General features: G+C 43.7%; 1 protein-coding gene across 7 annotated transcripts in view; it reads right to left on the reverse strand.

The window, feature by feature from the left end:
* The window catches only part of SMPD3 (sphingomyelin phosphodiesterase 3), an 88,478-nt gene that overhangs the window by 11,142 nt on the left and 63,169 nt on the right, over positions 1–14,167 (reverse strand). For all 7 annotated transcript variants that reach the window (XM_027698200.1, XM_027698206.1, XM_027698201.1 and 4 more), the window contains 3 exons: positions 9,139–9,214; positions 3,694–3,849; positions 379–468 (listed from right to left, as the gene is read on the reverse strand). In XM_027698200.1, the coding sequence (XP_027554001.1) occupies positions 379–468; positions 3,694–3,849; positions 9,139–9,214 (322 nt within the window). The remainder of the gene's footprint in view (positions 1–378; positions 469–3,693; positions 3,850–9,138; positions 9,215–14,167) is intronic.

Here is a 14,167-nt window from a genome sequence, read left to right on the forward strand (position 1 = left end):
GTATTTATGGAACACCAAATGGAACATTCTGATCAGAAGCTGCAGGCTCTCACTGCAGGCACACAGTACAGAAACAATAATTTGGCTTCCTCCCCCCCAGGTAATCTGGAGATTTTTTTAGAAGCAGGATAGGTGGGGGGAGGAATTCAGGTACCTTGAGATGTGAGCTCTAGAATGTGGACTGCAGTTTGAGACCTTTGGGTCTTAATTATAATTCAACAACGTATGTCAAGGTTTATAAAATATATGTTACAAATCTTTGTTCTCCACCAAACTCTTACTGCCAGTGAGCTGATCTGCTGCTGCCTGAGCTGTGTGTGACAGACAGACAGACAGACAGACAGGAGTGTCCCCACCCCAGGGCTGCAGAGCTCTTACCGATGGCCCAGGGCTTGTCCTCCCCAGGTCCCACCCGACAGGGGTCTTTGTAGTGTGTAAACAGAGAGTGCTGCTGCTCCAGCTTGTCATCTGCAGGGAAAGAACAACCCTCAGGAAAGGTCCATCACCCGTGCCCAGCTGTGTGTTCTGCACCACAGGCTCAGCAAGGCCCCCTTTCTCCTCCATAAATACTCAGGTTTGGTTTGAGTCAGTCCAGAGCAGCTTTACTGCTCAGCAGGAGCTCGCCTTGGCCAGAAATCCCAACAAATGCTTGCTAATAACAGTGCTTTGCTACCAAGGCTTTTCTAGGAAAGGCCTTTCTGATAGTTTTTAGCTCTAAATTGCAGTGGAAGTTTTCCAGTGCATCTCCTCCCACTGCCATGGCATTGCCTGCACTGGTACCCAACTCCTGTTGGGATGGGTCACCAGTGGACAACTGGGCTGGCTCCCAGTGGCAATCATTTGCCTTTCCTTATTCAGTCATTCACACAGCTGACTGTGCTGTAGCTGCTGCACCCACACCAGCTCAGCTGTGCCATTACACCTTTCCAGCTCACTCTCAATCTGGAGAACATCCTCACAACTGCAGGGAGACTGAAAAACTGATTTGTCAGGGAATCCTGGAGTTGTGGCAGAGGATTGGAGGACTGATCCTCCCCAAAGTTTGCCAGGTAGACAATGCAGAGAATTGCTTTTTCTGTCTGAACAGCCAATTGGCTTGTTTAATGTTTATGGAAAAGTAAAAGATGAAATCTTTACAATTTTTTGTTTGTCCAAGTTTTCCCTTGTCAACAGAATTTCCCTGAAAACCAAGATAGATTAAAAATGATTAATTTGCAACTGGGACCATGATAAGTCACAGCTGGTGACACAAAACTTTACCCATCTGATTGGAAAGCTTTTTATCTTATGCTAAAAGGTTTAAAAACAATTCAGTCCAAAGCAACATGACAGTAAGTAACTGTCTAATAACATTTCCACTAAGTGTGAATTCTCTGTATGAATTTGCCATAATGTTCTGTAAAGCTGGAGGGGAAAACTGAGTTGCAGAAAATTTGTCATAAGCATAAGGTCACTCATGGATCTGAATATCTTCGAAAACTGTACTGTCAATACAACTAAGAATAGAAGCTTGGTATTCACTGAGACATTAATTAGCTGCTGTATCAGTCTGTGGAGTGGGAAAGGACACAGAAAATCATAAAGAGAATTACAGGAAGCTGATTATTGCTTTACAAAAACCTAAAATGTTCAATTAACCTATAATGCTAGAAATGTCCCTAAAACAATGAGTAATGTAAAAATGGAGGAGAGAACTTTGAAACACTGCATTAATCTTGCTTAGCACATAAGGAAAGAAAGCAATCTAAAAGTAAAAAATTAAATAGCCAGCTTAATGCCAGTTTCCAGGCTGAGTGCATTTTAAAGGGGAGGGCAATGTAAGTAAGTGTCAGAGATAGCAAAAATAAAATAAGTTCTTCTAACTTGCTTTTCAACCCTCTTTAGCAGTAGCTGCAATGCTTACAACTATTATTTGCAAAAGCAAATAGTCGGTTTTACCTTTTATTTAAAACGACAGCTCAGGATTGCACCAGTTCTACTCTGCTTCTTATGCAAGACCCTGGGGAGGGAGCCAGAACTCCTCAGGTGGAGAGTCCTGAGCATATGTTCTGCCTCCCAGCTTGGCTCCCCTCTCTCCCCATCCCCTTTGGATCTGGGAGCTGCCTGGGCACTCTCCCATTTGTTATTTATGTTCCTGATGGACACCTTTGCCTCCAGGCCACTCCATCCCTCCCAAGGATTGTGAGTGAAAGGGCCAGAGCCCAGCAGGCTTCAGTTTGTGTCCTGCAGCTCCTGCTGCCTCTGCCAGCACTGCTGCTGCTGCCCCTGGGCCAGGCTGGGCAGCAGCCTGGGCACCTCAGGGGCTGGCACTCATCCCTTCCTTCCTCCTGCATCCCCTCAGAACTCCCTGCCCTGCCTGGGCAGCTCAGGGGCTGGCACTCATCCCTTCCTTCCTTCTCTCATTCCCTCAGCACTTCTCTGCCACTGCTGCCACTGGACTTTCTCCTAAGGTGTGTTTGTCCAACTGCAGCTTCCTGGAGCCTCTGCACTTCCTGATCCCCTCCACGTGCAGGAGGGATTCTTGTCCCACTCAGAGCACTTGCCAGCACCTTCTCAGACCATTCTGAGTTTACTTTGGGTCTCACAGTTGGGACTGATTTACTTCTTGTCCATATGAATTGGAAGTGAGTGACAGAAGGGCTGGGGGTTTGGCTGATGGTCTTTTCTACCCAATTAAATGTTTCTACAACTTTGCTAAAATCCTCCATTTCAAGTGTCTGATGCAAGTAATGAGATCAGAGGCAATAGTGGGGGTTTTTAGATAGACAATGCTTGCTTTTTGTTTCTTAAAATTGTTTCTGGTACAGTTGTTGCTCTCTGCCTAAGTTACCTGAGGCTTCTCATAAAGACCACAGAATTCACACTGGATGCTGTTCCCCAAATGCACCTGGTCATCCACAGCCCCTGCTCTAAATTGCTGAATCCCCCTTGGAATGCTGAGCTGTGCACTGACCCCTCCTGCCCCTGCCCTGGGCTCTCTCTGGGGCAGCACTTCAGTGACACAAGAGCCCCTTCAGCCCCAGCTCCAAACCAGCACAGAGCTCTGGGATGCACAGACACAATGCAACTGAACTGTTAACAGAGCATAATATTGATGTTTGGAAAAGGTTTCCATTTCTGTGAACTCACCACCCATTAATTATGGTTTTGTGGAGTTCTTTTTCAAGTACTCTCAGCATCCAATTAAAGAAAATAACAGATTTAAAGTTTCTTAAAATAAAAAAACCTGAAACTACATAGCATCAGTTACTTTTTTTCCAAGACTGATTCAGCAATGTTGAGTTCTCTCTCAGCATTACTCCTATGTCTGTGTACATGCACTATGAAACTATTTTTAACTGCATGAATGTCCCATAACGTACATGTCTCTCATTAGTAATTAAAACTGTAGGACAATAAGTGTCTACCTAATTCAAGTAAAGCTAAACCACTGTATCTGTCCTCATTACTGCTACATAAGTCACAAATCATTGCTCTTTGTGCCTTCAAACCCATCATGCTTAATAACTCCACAGAGCTCATGGGATGAGCCAAGGAGAGTAACTCACACTTAAAGCTATTTTAGAAGTGTTTGTAGCAATTAAGTTTTTCCTTGCAAAAGCCAGTCTTAATATACTGCTGTAGTCCACAGGGATCAAGAACATTCCTGTTCCTTTCTGAACAGACACCAGGAAAAGGCAAACCTTGTCTTACCAGAGGAGCAGTTGTCAAAGTTGAGATCTCCACAGATGACATCAAAAGCCACCAGCTCCTCTGGATTGGCTGTGCTGGAGGAGGAGGTAGATTTTCTGAATTCAGACAGCCAATCTTGAAGCATATCCAGTTGCTCACATCGAACAGTTGTGTCTCCTGCAGCAAACACAGACACCAGTAACCAAACCAGGAGTGGGCCCTGCAGGGGCTCAGCCCCGTGGGAGCTGCTGAGCTCTTGGCAGACACTGAGGAAAGGCTGCAAGGCAGGAATGGTGGCTAATGGTGCACTCAGAGTGCTTCACCTGAGGAACCACACTTGGGGTGATTTCAGTGTCTCCTCCTGGAACCAACCCTGCCAGGCTCGTCTGAAGAAATGAGAGGACAAGGCCCCTGTGCTGCAGACAACCAGCCCAAAGGATGATGCTTCCAGCCAGAGGAGGAGCTGATGCATTACATTTGTGATCAGGAATTCAGAGTTAAAATCCTACTTCAGACAAAACTAGACAGTCTGTTCTGGGGTAAATCACTTGATCTTGCTTTGCTTTCTAATTTTGAAAAATGAAAAGTTTAACTTTCAAGTGTAAATAGTAAATATACATCAATGGTAAATTCAATTTACTCATCCTGTAGCAGTCCATCCGAGGAAGGGTTCTGTTTGTGTTCAAATAAGAATGCCTGAACTGGAAGTACTTTTTCATAATTTTAAAGGTATGTGTTAGATGCATATTTAGGTAGGCAGGAATTCAGAAATAAAGAACTGGATTCTTTCACCAGGACATGCCCTGTTTTATAGGAGTGATATGAAAGGGCTGAGATTGATTGGTTGCCAAATAGTTTTTGTTTGTGAAAACATCTGACACACAAACCAGCTCTTTAATTACAGCAACTAACCACACTTAACTTCAAGAACATTAGGTGACATGAAGCCTAATCAAAAATTATTACTGTCTCTCTTTTAAAATGATTACACCAAAAGCTTGATGTGGGGAAAGGAGCAGAAAGAGATATATTCTAGAAATAATTCTTTACCATATTTGTCTTTCCTTTTCTTTTGTTTTCACTGTACTGATAGTTAACAGTTATCATTCTGCTTGTTTCAGACTTGAAAAGATGTATCGAGCCAGAGCAACGTTACTTTTCTTCAAAATAAAGGATTTGTTTTCAAATACCACAATCAGAAGGAAAAGCAGCTAACCCAAAATTACTTATTCTGAGTAGAATTTTATTTTAACTTTGTGCTAGATATTAAAAAGATGTAAAACCTAATGAAAACATCAGTTCCATATGTCTGGAGCTGCTTGCAGTGGCCATTATGGAGCTGGTGAATATTGGAGTCCACCTGCACACAGTTCAGGAATCACTCATCTCAACTGCAGCTCTCACTGCACTCTTCAGACTGTTCAACTGTGAGCTCTGCAGTACAGTCACTCCACTCCAAGGCTTGGGTTTTCAAAAACATCTCAGGGCAGGGGTGGGGGAAAGGTGTTAAAACAACAGTTAAATACAGACAGAAATGTTCAACCAAGCATGACTTGGTACAATGCTAAATAATTTAAATATTGAAAAGAACATGACCAGGGAAAGAGAGTTTTAAGTAGGTTCTTAAACTGACTCATCTCTTCAGGTTGCTAATTCCAACAGCAAATAATCTGATTTTTTTTTCTGCTTGTGCTATTCCCAGCAAATCTTTAGCAGTTGGGCTGTAATACAAAAGCAGATAAAATGGTTCCCAGATCTATCCCTAACCTGCAGTTTCTGGTGACTCGTGCCTCAGGTTCACATCATACACTACTCATTGACACAAATCCAGAGCAGTGCATTCCCAGGAAAACCCCTTGCTATGACAGCACAAGGAAGCCCCACAGTGAAGATGCAGCCAAACAAAGGCCCAGGAAATGGGTCACACGGAAGAAATGCAGCCCGGGGCAGGTGACACTCACACAAAAGGTGTGCGTGACTAACACAGACATTCTGCTCAACCAGAGACACAGCAAAGCTCCAGATCCACAGCAATGTGAGCCCGGGAAAGAGCCCTCTGGAGACCATCCATCCAACCCTCCTGTTCCAGCGGGGTCACCCACCACAGCTTTGCCAGGAACCATGTCCAGGCAGGTTTGGAATCCCCTGAGGCTGGAGGAAACCTCTGGGTGGCCTGTTCAGTGCTCAGTCATCCTTGCAATTAAAACCATTTTCCGTTGTTTAAATGGCATTTCAGTTTTCAGCCATGTCCTCCCATCCCATCCCTGGGCCCCACTGAAGAGAGGCTGCTCCCTCTTCCTCACACCCTCCTATCCAGTATTTACACACTTTGACAAGAGCTTTCCCCTCCCGAAGCTGTCCCAGCTTTCTCATTCCTGGTGAAACTTGTTCAAGTTGGTGGACTGTTCTCCTTTTGAAGTATCTCAACCATTCTCTCCTCTCATTCTCTCTCCTCTCTGTACTTGTGGCTACTCTTGTTTCCCCATAATGCAGCTCTTAAGCATGGTGCTTGTTAACGAGGATGCAGTAACACCTTGTTCCCCACAAAGTCCCAATTACATAAATTACTTAATTTTCTAAGACTGGCTTTTACATCCCTGAACAGTCAAGGAGTTTTTTTCTCATTTTATGTGAATTATCTGTCATGGCTTCACCAAGATGAGTAATTAAAAAACACAGCCATTACCACATGGGCATGAAACTCAGGCAGCAACCTGGTACAGATCAGCTTGAGGAATGCAGCAAGGCCACTGAACTGAAACACACCACGGGAAAATTCTCCACAAGAGAAAACTCTCGAGAAAAACAAGAGACAGAGAGACAAAAATATTTTAGGAGGATGTTGTGTCTGATAACATGCCTAATTGTTCCTAAAAAGGCATTACCTGCATAGTGACAGACACCTCTCAGTGAGGATGCTGAGCCTGGGTAACTGCACTGTCCAGCACCAACCTCAGGGCTCCACAGAGAAACAGGAGCCTTGGAGCTCTAGAAACAGAGGACTCCCATCTCTCTTGAGCAGAAGTGTAGAACTTGTGACAGTCTGGCACCCCTGACTATCCCCACTAGAAGTCACAAAGGTAATTGCACTTGGGTCACTGTCAGGAGCAGTGTCAGTGAAATCAGCTACATTTCCAGGACACAGGGTGGGATCCCTCTAATGGCACTTGTTTTCCAGGATAGGTGTTATCCAGCTCACTGCAGCTGCTCAGCAGGTACAGCTGTATCTGTATGCAAAAGTCACACTCAAGTTTTAGCAGCTCCCAAAGAGCTTTGGAGATGAAAAGAACTCAACTAATCAGACACGTAAGTAAAAGAGAAGCCAAACCCACATCCAGAACAATCAGGGGAACAGACATTTCAGAAGCTGCTACTGAAATGCAATCAGTAAATAGCATCAGTAAATATTAACAGAAGAGAACAGGTAGTAACTCCCAACAGTTATGTTCAACTTCTTAAATGTTCAGACAGAATCACTGATCTGACTGACTGCCACCAGGGATTAACCAGAGAATACAGATTTGTCCTAATTGCTATGTGCTCTTTTCCTCAGTAACTGGCCTGGAAAAATGCACATAATTGTGTTGTGAGTGCTTCCTGCAGTCAGCATTTCCAAATTCTCTGAAAGTTCCTTCCAGCTTCAAATTTTGTGGACGGATGAAAGGGTAATGTGGGAAACCTCAGCCAGCATAAATAAATACTTCTCCTTTGTTAGTTGTAGAATGATCATACTTGCCCTTTCCATTCACTAAAATGCTTAAGTGAAACTCTGGATTTAGTTAGAACTGGGTGGATTCAAGGCAGCAAAACCTGCCCAGAACATTAATCACTGACTGATCAAGAGACACAAGAGAACCATGTAACCTTAACAGCCCTTGGAAGATAATTACATCAAGTCTCATTAAAGGATCCCTTCATTTGTTGCTGAAATGCAGCTTTTTCCACAGTGGGAAGGAAGAGCTGCTTCAGAGCAGCAACCCCTCCCAGGCACAGAGCTGAGAGGGAAAGCCACAGCTCACTCCAAGGGTTCTTGAAAAAGTTGAGGGTCAGGTCTGAAAAAATAGCACTTGCTCAGAGCAGAGTTGAGCCATCACATCTCTTGAAAAAAGCATTAGTAGCTGGTCCCTGATAAGCAGTTGGATCACTTCATTTCATACTCAAAGTATCAGAACTGTCAAGTGTAAGTTTGTGTATCCTAAAAGGGAAACCAGGCTGTGCTCAGCCACAAGATGATTTAAATGGCTGACCTTTTAAACAGTGCTAGTTTTTATAGATACCACATCTCTCCATTGCTGAACTGGGGTGTTGGGATAATTTTTTAAATGTGTGAAATGTTCTGAATTAGATGATGCAAATCAGAAAGCACAGCTCTGCCAAACTTAATGAATGTTAGTTTTCCACTTCATTACAGAAACAAATATAATATATCTAAGGACAGACTCTTAAATCATTGTCTGCTCTATTTCAATGTATTTTGAACCAGATAAGCCTAAAAATGCAAAGCATGAAAATGAAAGATTGTGTTTTACCCTTGAAGAAGCTTTAGGCTGACTTTGAAAATAGAACATTGCTTCCCCCCCATCCTCTTCCTCTTAATATTTTAGGGATTTCACCATGTGGCTATCAAGGACTGAGAATTCAAGACTAGGAAGTAAAAAGGAACAGGACTGAAAACTAGAAATAAAAACCAAAGAAAACTAAACTAGAACAGCAACAAATCTCAGCTCCACAACAGCAATCTCACAGCACATTACCACAAGTTAAAAATAGAAAAGCAGAGAAGGATGTTACATCGTTAAAAAGTAGCTGAAAAATTCATTAGTCTTTTTTAGAACTCTGCAGTCTCTCTAATGCACTTCAGGGACTGTGTCCCCAGCACAGACTGGCAGCTTTGTTCCCAGGTCCCTGTGACTGAGGCAGTGCCAGGGCAGCAGCACTGGCTGCCTGGCAGGGGGATCCAGGACATGCCCAGCACAGTGGGAAGTTCCACCATTCCTATGTCTGAGTGCATTAACCTGCTAGTCATTTACCTATGAAATCTGAAAGTCAAAACCCAGAGAATTTTGGCTTTTTCCATCAGAAATCAGCAGCTAGAATAACTGGCCCAACTTGTATCTTCTGATTATCCCCTGATTAGCCAATACAAAGAAATTTTGGTTTATACTCACAGTACGGGTTAAATGCTGTTGGGTAACAATGATAGTTATGTATTTCTAAAATAACAGTATTTGGTTAAGAGGGAGCAAAGAGAAGAAAAGCTCTCGAGGGATATTTTTGGTTTGTGTCCTATGCTACTTTAATTACTCTGAGACTGGAAATGGGAAAGGTTGGGGATACTTGTCTTCCCTTGTTTGCTCCCTGCACTTTGTCAGACACACAGGAGGAGCAACACGTGCTCCTTTTGCACAGGAATCCCCCCAGGGCTGGGAACAGTGACAAACTGAGGGATGCACATGAGGACAGTACCTGCAATAGCTTGCAAGTGAGTGCAGGAAATGTATCCCACAATTCTTTGGTCCTGAGGTGTACTTCCCACTTGCACCTGGAAGGGAAGAGATAAAAAGGTGATTAATGGAAGAGCTCTCAGAACTCTCTGCCAGGCCTGTCTGTGCAGCCTCTGTGCTGGCCTCTTTCCCCACTGCCCAGCAGCTGCACTGAAAACACTCACACACAAACCCCAGAGACTCTGCAGCTCACTGGGATCACTGGGGCTTGCTGCCAGCACACTGACACCTTTCCCAGTTGCCACGTTCAGTGTTTTGATTTTGATGTGCAACATGTGCAAAAATTTGACTTTCTCCTGTTCTCTGCAGTCCCACTGGTTCTCTGTCCCCCTTGTGTTGTCATTCTTTTGCATCCCAGCCCTTGTTCCTATGCCAGATTCAGGCTCACCACTCCAGTGCCACATAAAACTAACATTATCAGCAGCCTAATGGGCTTGGTATCCGTGTACAACTGGAATGCAGAAAGAAAAAATTCCAAGGGAGTCTGAGAAAAGGGTGAAACATGAAATAAATATCGATTTTGACAATGTTTTCTCCATTCTACAGCAAGTTTTGGATTTGAAGGGATTTTTTACATTCTTCTACAAAGGTGTTGGGGACTCTTGGGATTCCTCAGCAGGGTTTACATCCTTCAGCTCCAGCAGCAGCCCCGTGCCTGGCAGGTAGATGAATACAACGTGGACTCCTGCTCTTACACACAGAACAGGCAGGGCTGCCAGGGAAACCAGAATGCAGCAATTCCTCATCTCTAGCATATGTTACAATCTTTTTAAAATGTATTTGTAGGTGGACACACAGGCAAATTAGAATCAAGTTCTGGTTTAGGTTTTCAACTTTACTGATAGTTTTGGCCGTTGAAGACTTACACAGCTGCAAACCAAAATTCCCAACGATGTGAGGATCAAGGTTTGGATTGTGGAAGGCAACTAGTTTGAGTGTATGGTTTTCTGGTTGACAGTGAATGTGGCAATACTGCATGGATTAAACAAAATGCCCACAGAGGAAAGTTGTACCCAGGCTCAGAAAACACCACCACAGATAACTCTCCTTCACAAGGCCAGGCTCCAATCTTATCTGACACCTCTAAATAACAAGCAGAGCTCCGTTTCATACAGACACAGTTTTGTAAGCTTGGTTGGTTTTGTTGTTTTTCAGCTATCCAAGAACCATCTGATTCACTTTATAACTGGAAAGTCAGCTTTGCAGTAAGTGAATTTAGAAGTCATTTGTACTCAACAATGCCTTGTTATCTTTCGAGGGTTTGTGCCAGCCAGGGCAGCGTGTAATAAACAACTGGCATTATTCTGTCTTCAGTCTGTTCAGTCCTTTTTTAGACCATCTTCCAAATGGATATTGATGGTGTTTTTATTGCTGTTCCCATTCAGCCAACCTGCTTCAGGCAGGGTGAAGGCAGAGGAAAACAGGGAATATACAGGCAATCACTGCTGCATCTGCTCCTCCATGAGGAGACCCTCCTGAGCTGAGGGGACTGCAGCAGCCTCAGAGGATGGGCTGCTCTGCTGGGTGGCTCTCAGTGACTGCAGCAGCCTCAGAGGATGGGCTGCTCTGCTGGGTGGCTCTCAGTGACTGCAGCAGCCTCAGAGGATGGGCTGCTCTGCTGGGTGGCTCTCAGTGACTGCTGCAGGAGCTCCCCTGCACAGACCCATCCCTCCTCCCTCAGGCTCCCTGGCTCTGAATGTCTCACTGTCACGGGGGAATCATAAGGAACATCCTCTCCAGCTTTTTTTATGCAACATATGCCATTCCAATAGAAAAGTGGGAAACAGTTTATTTCCTCTGCTATCTAGGACAGGCAGGTGTAGGAACCATATTTTCCAAAATTAGTAATTCAAAACTGGGGTTTCTCTTCAATGCTGCAAACTATAAAAAGTCTCCACCACTGTACTGATTTGCAGTGTCTCATGCTGCAGGGAACAAGTGCTCCTGTCACATGCCTTTCAGTGCCATCCACAGCAAGCACACTGAAGGGAAAACACTGCCTGGAGAGTGCTCTGCCTTACAGCAGGGACGTGCTGCTGGTAATCCCCTTACTGACTACAGCAGATGGAATAATCTCAGCATCTCTATCCCAAAAGCACAAAAGATTTAAGTCTAAAAGCTGAACATCCAAATGTAAATTACAGTCAGTTGAGAAAAAGAAGTCAACTCAAATTGGCTTTAGACTTTCCTGTGCAGCCCTCATGGAGTGCCTGCCAAGGCCCTGAACCCATCACCCACATTTCCATCAATCACAAATAACTGGGGATCGGGCAGTGCCCACGTGCACAGGTCTGATGGGATGGACTCGGTGTCTCCCTGCCCAAGAATGCCAAGGAATGGCCCAGGATAGAGCCTGGCTGTGCTGGAGAAGGGCTGAGGGCAGCACAGGCCCCTGGGGTTGGCCCTGCAGGGACAGAGCCTGGGCTCTGCACACACAGTCAGGGAAGGGAGGGCTCTGGGAACAAGGGAGGGCTTTGGGAATGCTGCTCATACAGACACAGAGCTCAAGAACAAGAGGACATTAACATCATCAGAATTTCCTTGGAAAGTGCCTGCATGGAAGCACATCCAGAGCAGGTTGTCTCCCGGATTTCACATTTTCTCCAGTTTTTTTTGACTTTGGGGGGTTTGGGGTTTCTTTTCAGTGGCAGTATTGATGGAAACCATGACCAGAGTATATCTGATGTATAATCATAATGGAGGCAAATATTTGTGACCACTACCAGGAAAGTAAATAAATACCCTTGCAGGGTCCTCCTCAGTTCCCAGCTACAGGAGAGGCACTACTACATTAAATATGATCTGAAGTAAAACAGTAAGAAAAATCTGTTTATTCAATCTAATTTGGTATTTCACAGATGGACAAGGACTGTGGGTTGTGCAGACAGGAAAACTACTCGACCTCTGGGATATTACAAGCCCTGTAATTCTGCATAAAAACACTCTTTTGTGTGGCCAAATGCTGTAGCTACTTTTAGAGTGCTCCATGTCCCAGGGTATGTTATATTGTGGTGACTCAACGTGGCAGTCACAGGAGACAAGGCTGAGCCTTCAGTCCAGCTGCCACGTGGATCTGGCACAAAGGTTCTGCTCCTACCACACCAACCCAGCACTTCACAAAGATCAGTTTTGCTGCTTAACACAGAAGAACCCTCTAAACTCACATTTACAAAGAAAATATATGTAAACAAATAAGCCAGAGTGGCTCCTTCACCATGAGCCTGACTTAGTTCACCTCAACTGCCCCACATTAGCAGTTCTATGTCAATAACACATGTATTGAATTAACCTTCTGCACAGAACTGCTTCTGATACTGATTCCTAAAAATCATCATATAGTCTCTGCTGTGCCATGAACAACTCTTCTATGTCTATGGAAACATACAGGAAGGTAATATCTAAATATAAAGTCCTAATGTTTTAAAATAGGATAATTATTACAAGGGGAAAAAATTGTATGTAATGTCTTGTTAAACTCCAATGTTACCTAGAGGTAAAATCAAAACTGAGAGAATCTATTTGCAGTTTAATAAAGTGTCCCAGTTATATAATTTTTACATAAACAAATTAGCATTTTTCAAAATTATGCTGAAATATGCAAAATATACTCCAAGTTTCACAACATTTGCAATAATCAAACCAGTCAAACACTGGTAAGCCCAGACTGGATTCAGATTCCTGCTACACCACTGACCATTACATTTTGCTTGCTTTTGGGAGGGGAGTGTTAAAAGCTCATTACAGATGGGAAAGAGGCTTTTTCCCCCAATGGGGAAAGCCTACTAAGGGTGTGTTTGGGATCCAAAATGCCAGTTTCTGCTGCTACATATTTACATTTGTCCCCTGCCTGTAAATTAAATAAATAAGTGCAAAACTGATAGCTCTGAATTTTTATTTTCCAAGTACTTGACATCAAGTCCTTTTTATTAAAAGATTTCATCTCAGTGCCACAGCATAGTAGTACAATCTGTTGGAGAGACCATGCTGGGACTGTTCTGTACTATGCAAAATTGTGTATATTCCCAGACTTGTTTGTCAAAATCCAGTCCTGTATGGACTAAGGAGTGGTTTGCCCTCCACTGAGACTGCTAACAGGTAGTAAACTGCTCAGGAAAGAAATCAAGCCAACAAGGTCATGGCAGAAAGATTCTTGTTGACAAGAAAAAAAATTAATTAGTAGCACCAATTGAAATTTCAGAGCTACAGCAAGGGAATTAACTTTAAATTCAATCCCACTGCTTGCTATCATGGGAATTTTCTGAGCCTACCGGAAACCCTGCACATCTCCTGTGGATACTGTGCTGGTATAGCCAGTACACAAACTGCAAACCTGACAAACACCTCGTCTCTAACATTTATGGTTACACACATCTGGCCCAGCAGTGCAAAACAGTTCTACTGCATCTGGATGGCAAGAAAAGCATCAACAGATACTTAAACAAAACCCAGAGAAATGCTACCTCAGTCCTGGGGTATTTCAATGACAGCCTGAAAACCAGCTTCAAACATATCATTGCTGTGTTAGCAAATCATCAAATGCTTGGAAGGAAATGTTCTTTAATGATTAAAAACCTGGGCCATGCCATAGATGAGATATCTCACCTGATTAAACAATCAAACGAGTCTCAAATACTCACCAGTAATACGTAGACAAAAACAAAAGGTTTGTTTTGAGGAGAATTTAACCTTTAGTGACATTTTCTAGAAGTTTTGCATTGCCAGGAGGGAGCCATTCAAAAAAACCCAAAATAAAGTAGACAGTTTCTTAAATGTGTACCCTCAAAATGAAGGGTTACATCCAAGTCCAAGCACTTGCCATTGCCTCTCCCTTCAGGGGAAGCAAACCCTGCTATGCAAACAGGAAGAGAGCTAAATTCTGGTAAATTCCTAGAAAAGGATCTCCCCAGAGTCTGTCACCCCCCAACCTACACAGAGCCAATAAAGCCAGAGTGGGACAGGTAAATAATCCAACTGAAACCCTCAGACTCCCT

This window comes from Neopelma chrysocephalum, unplaced genomic scaffold (assembly GCF_003984885.1).
Source record: "Neopelma chrysocephalum unplaced genomic scaffold, ASM398488v2 Primary Assembly neopelma1_125, whole genome shotgun sequence".
Taxonomy (NCBI): domain Eukaryota; kingdom Metazoa; phylum Chordata; class Aves; order Passeriformes; family Pipridae; genus Neopelma; species Neopelma chrysocephalum.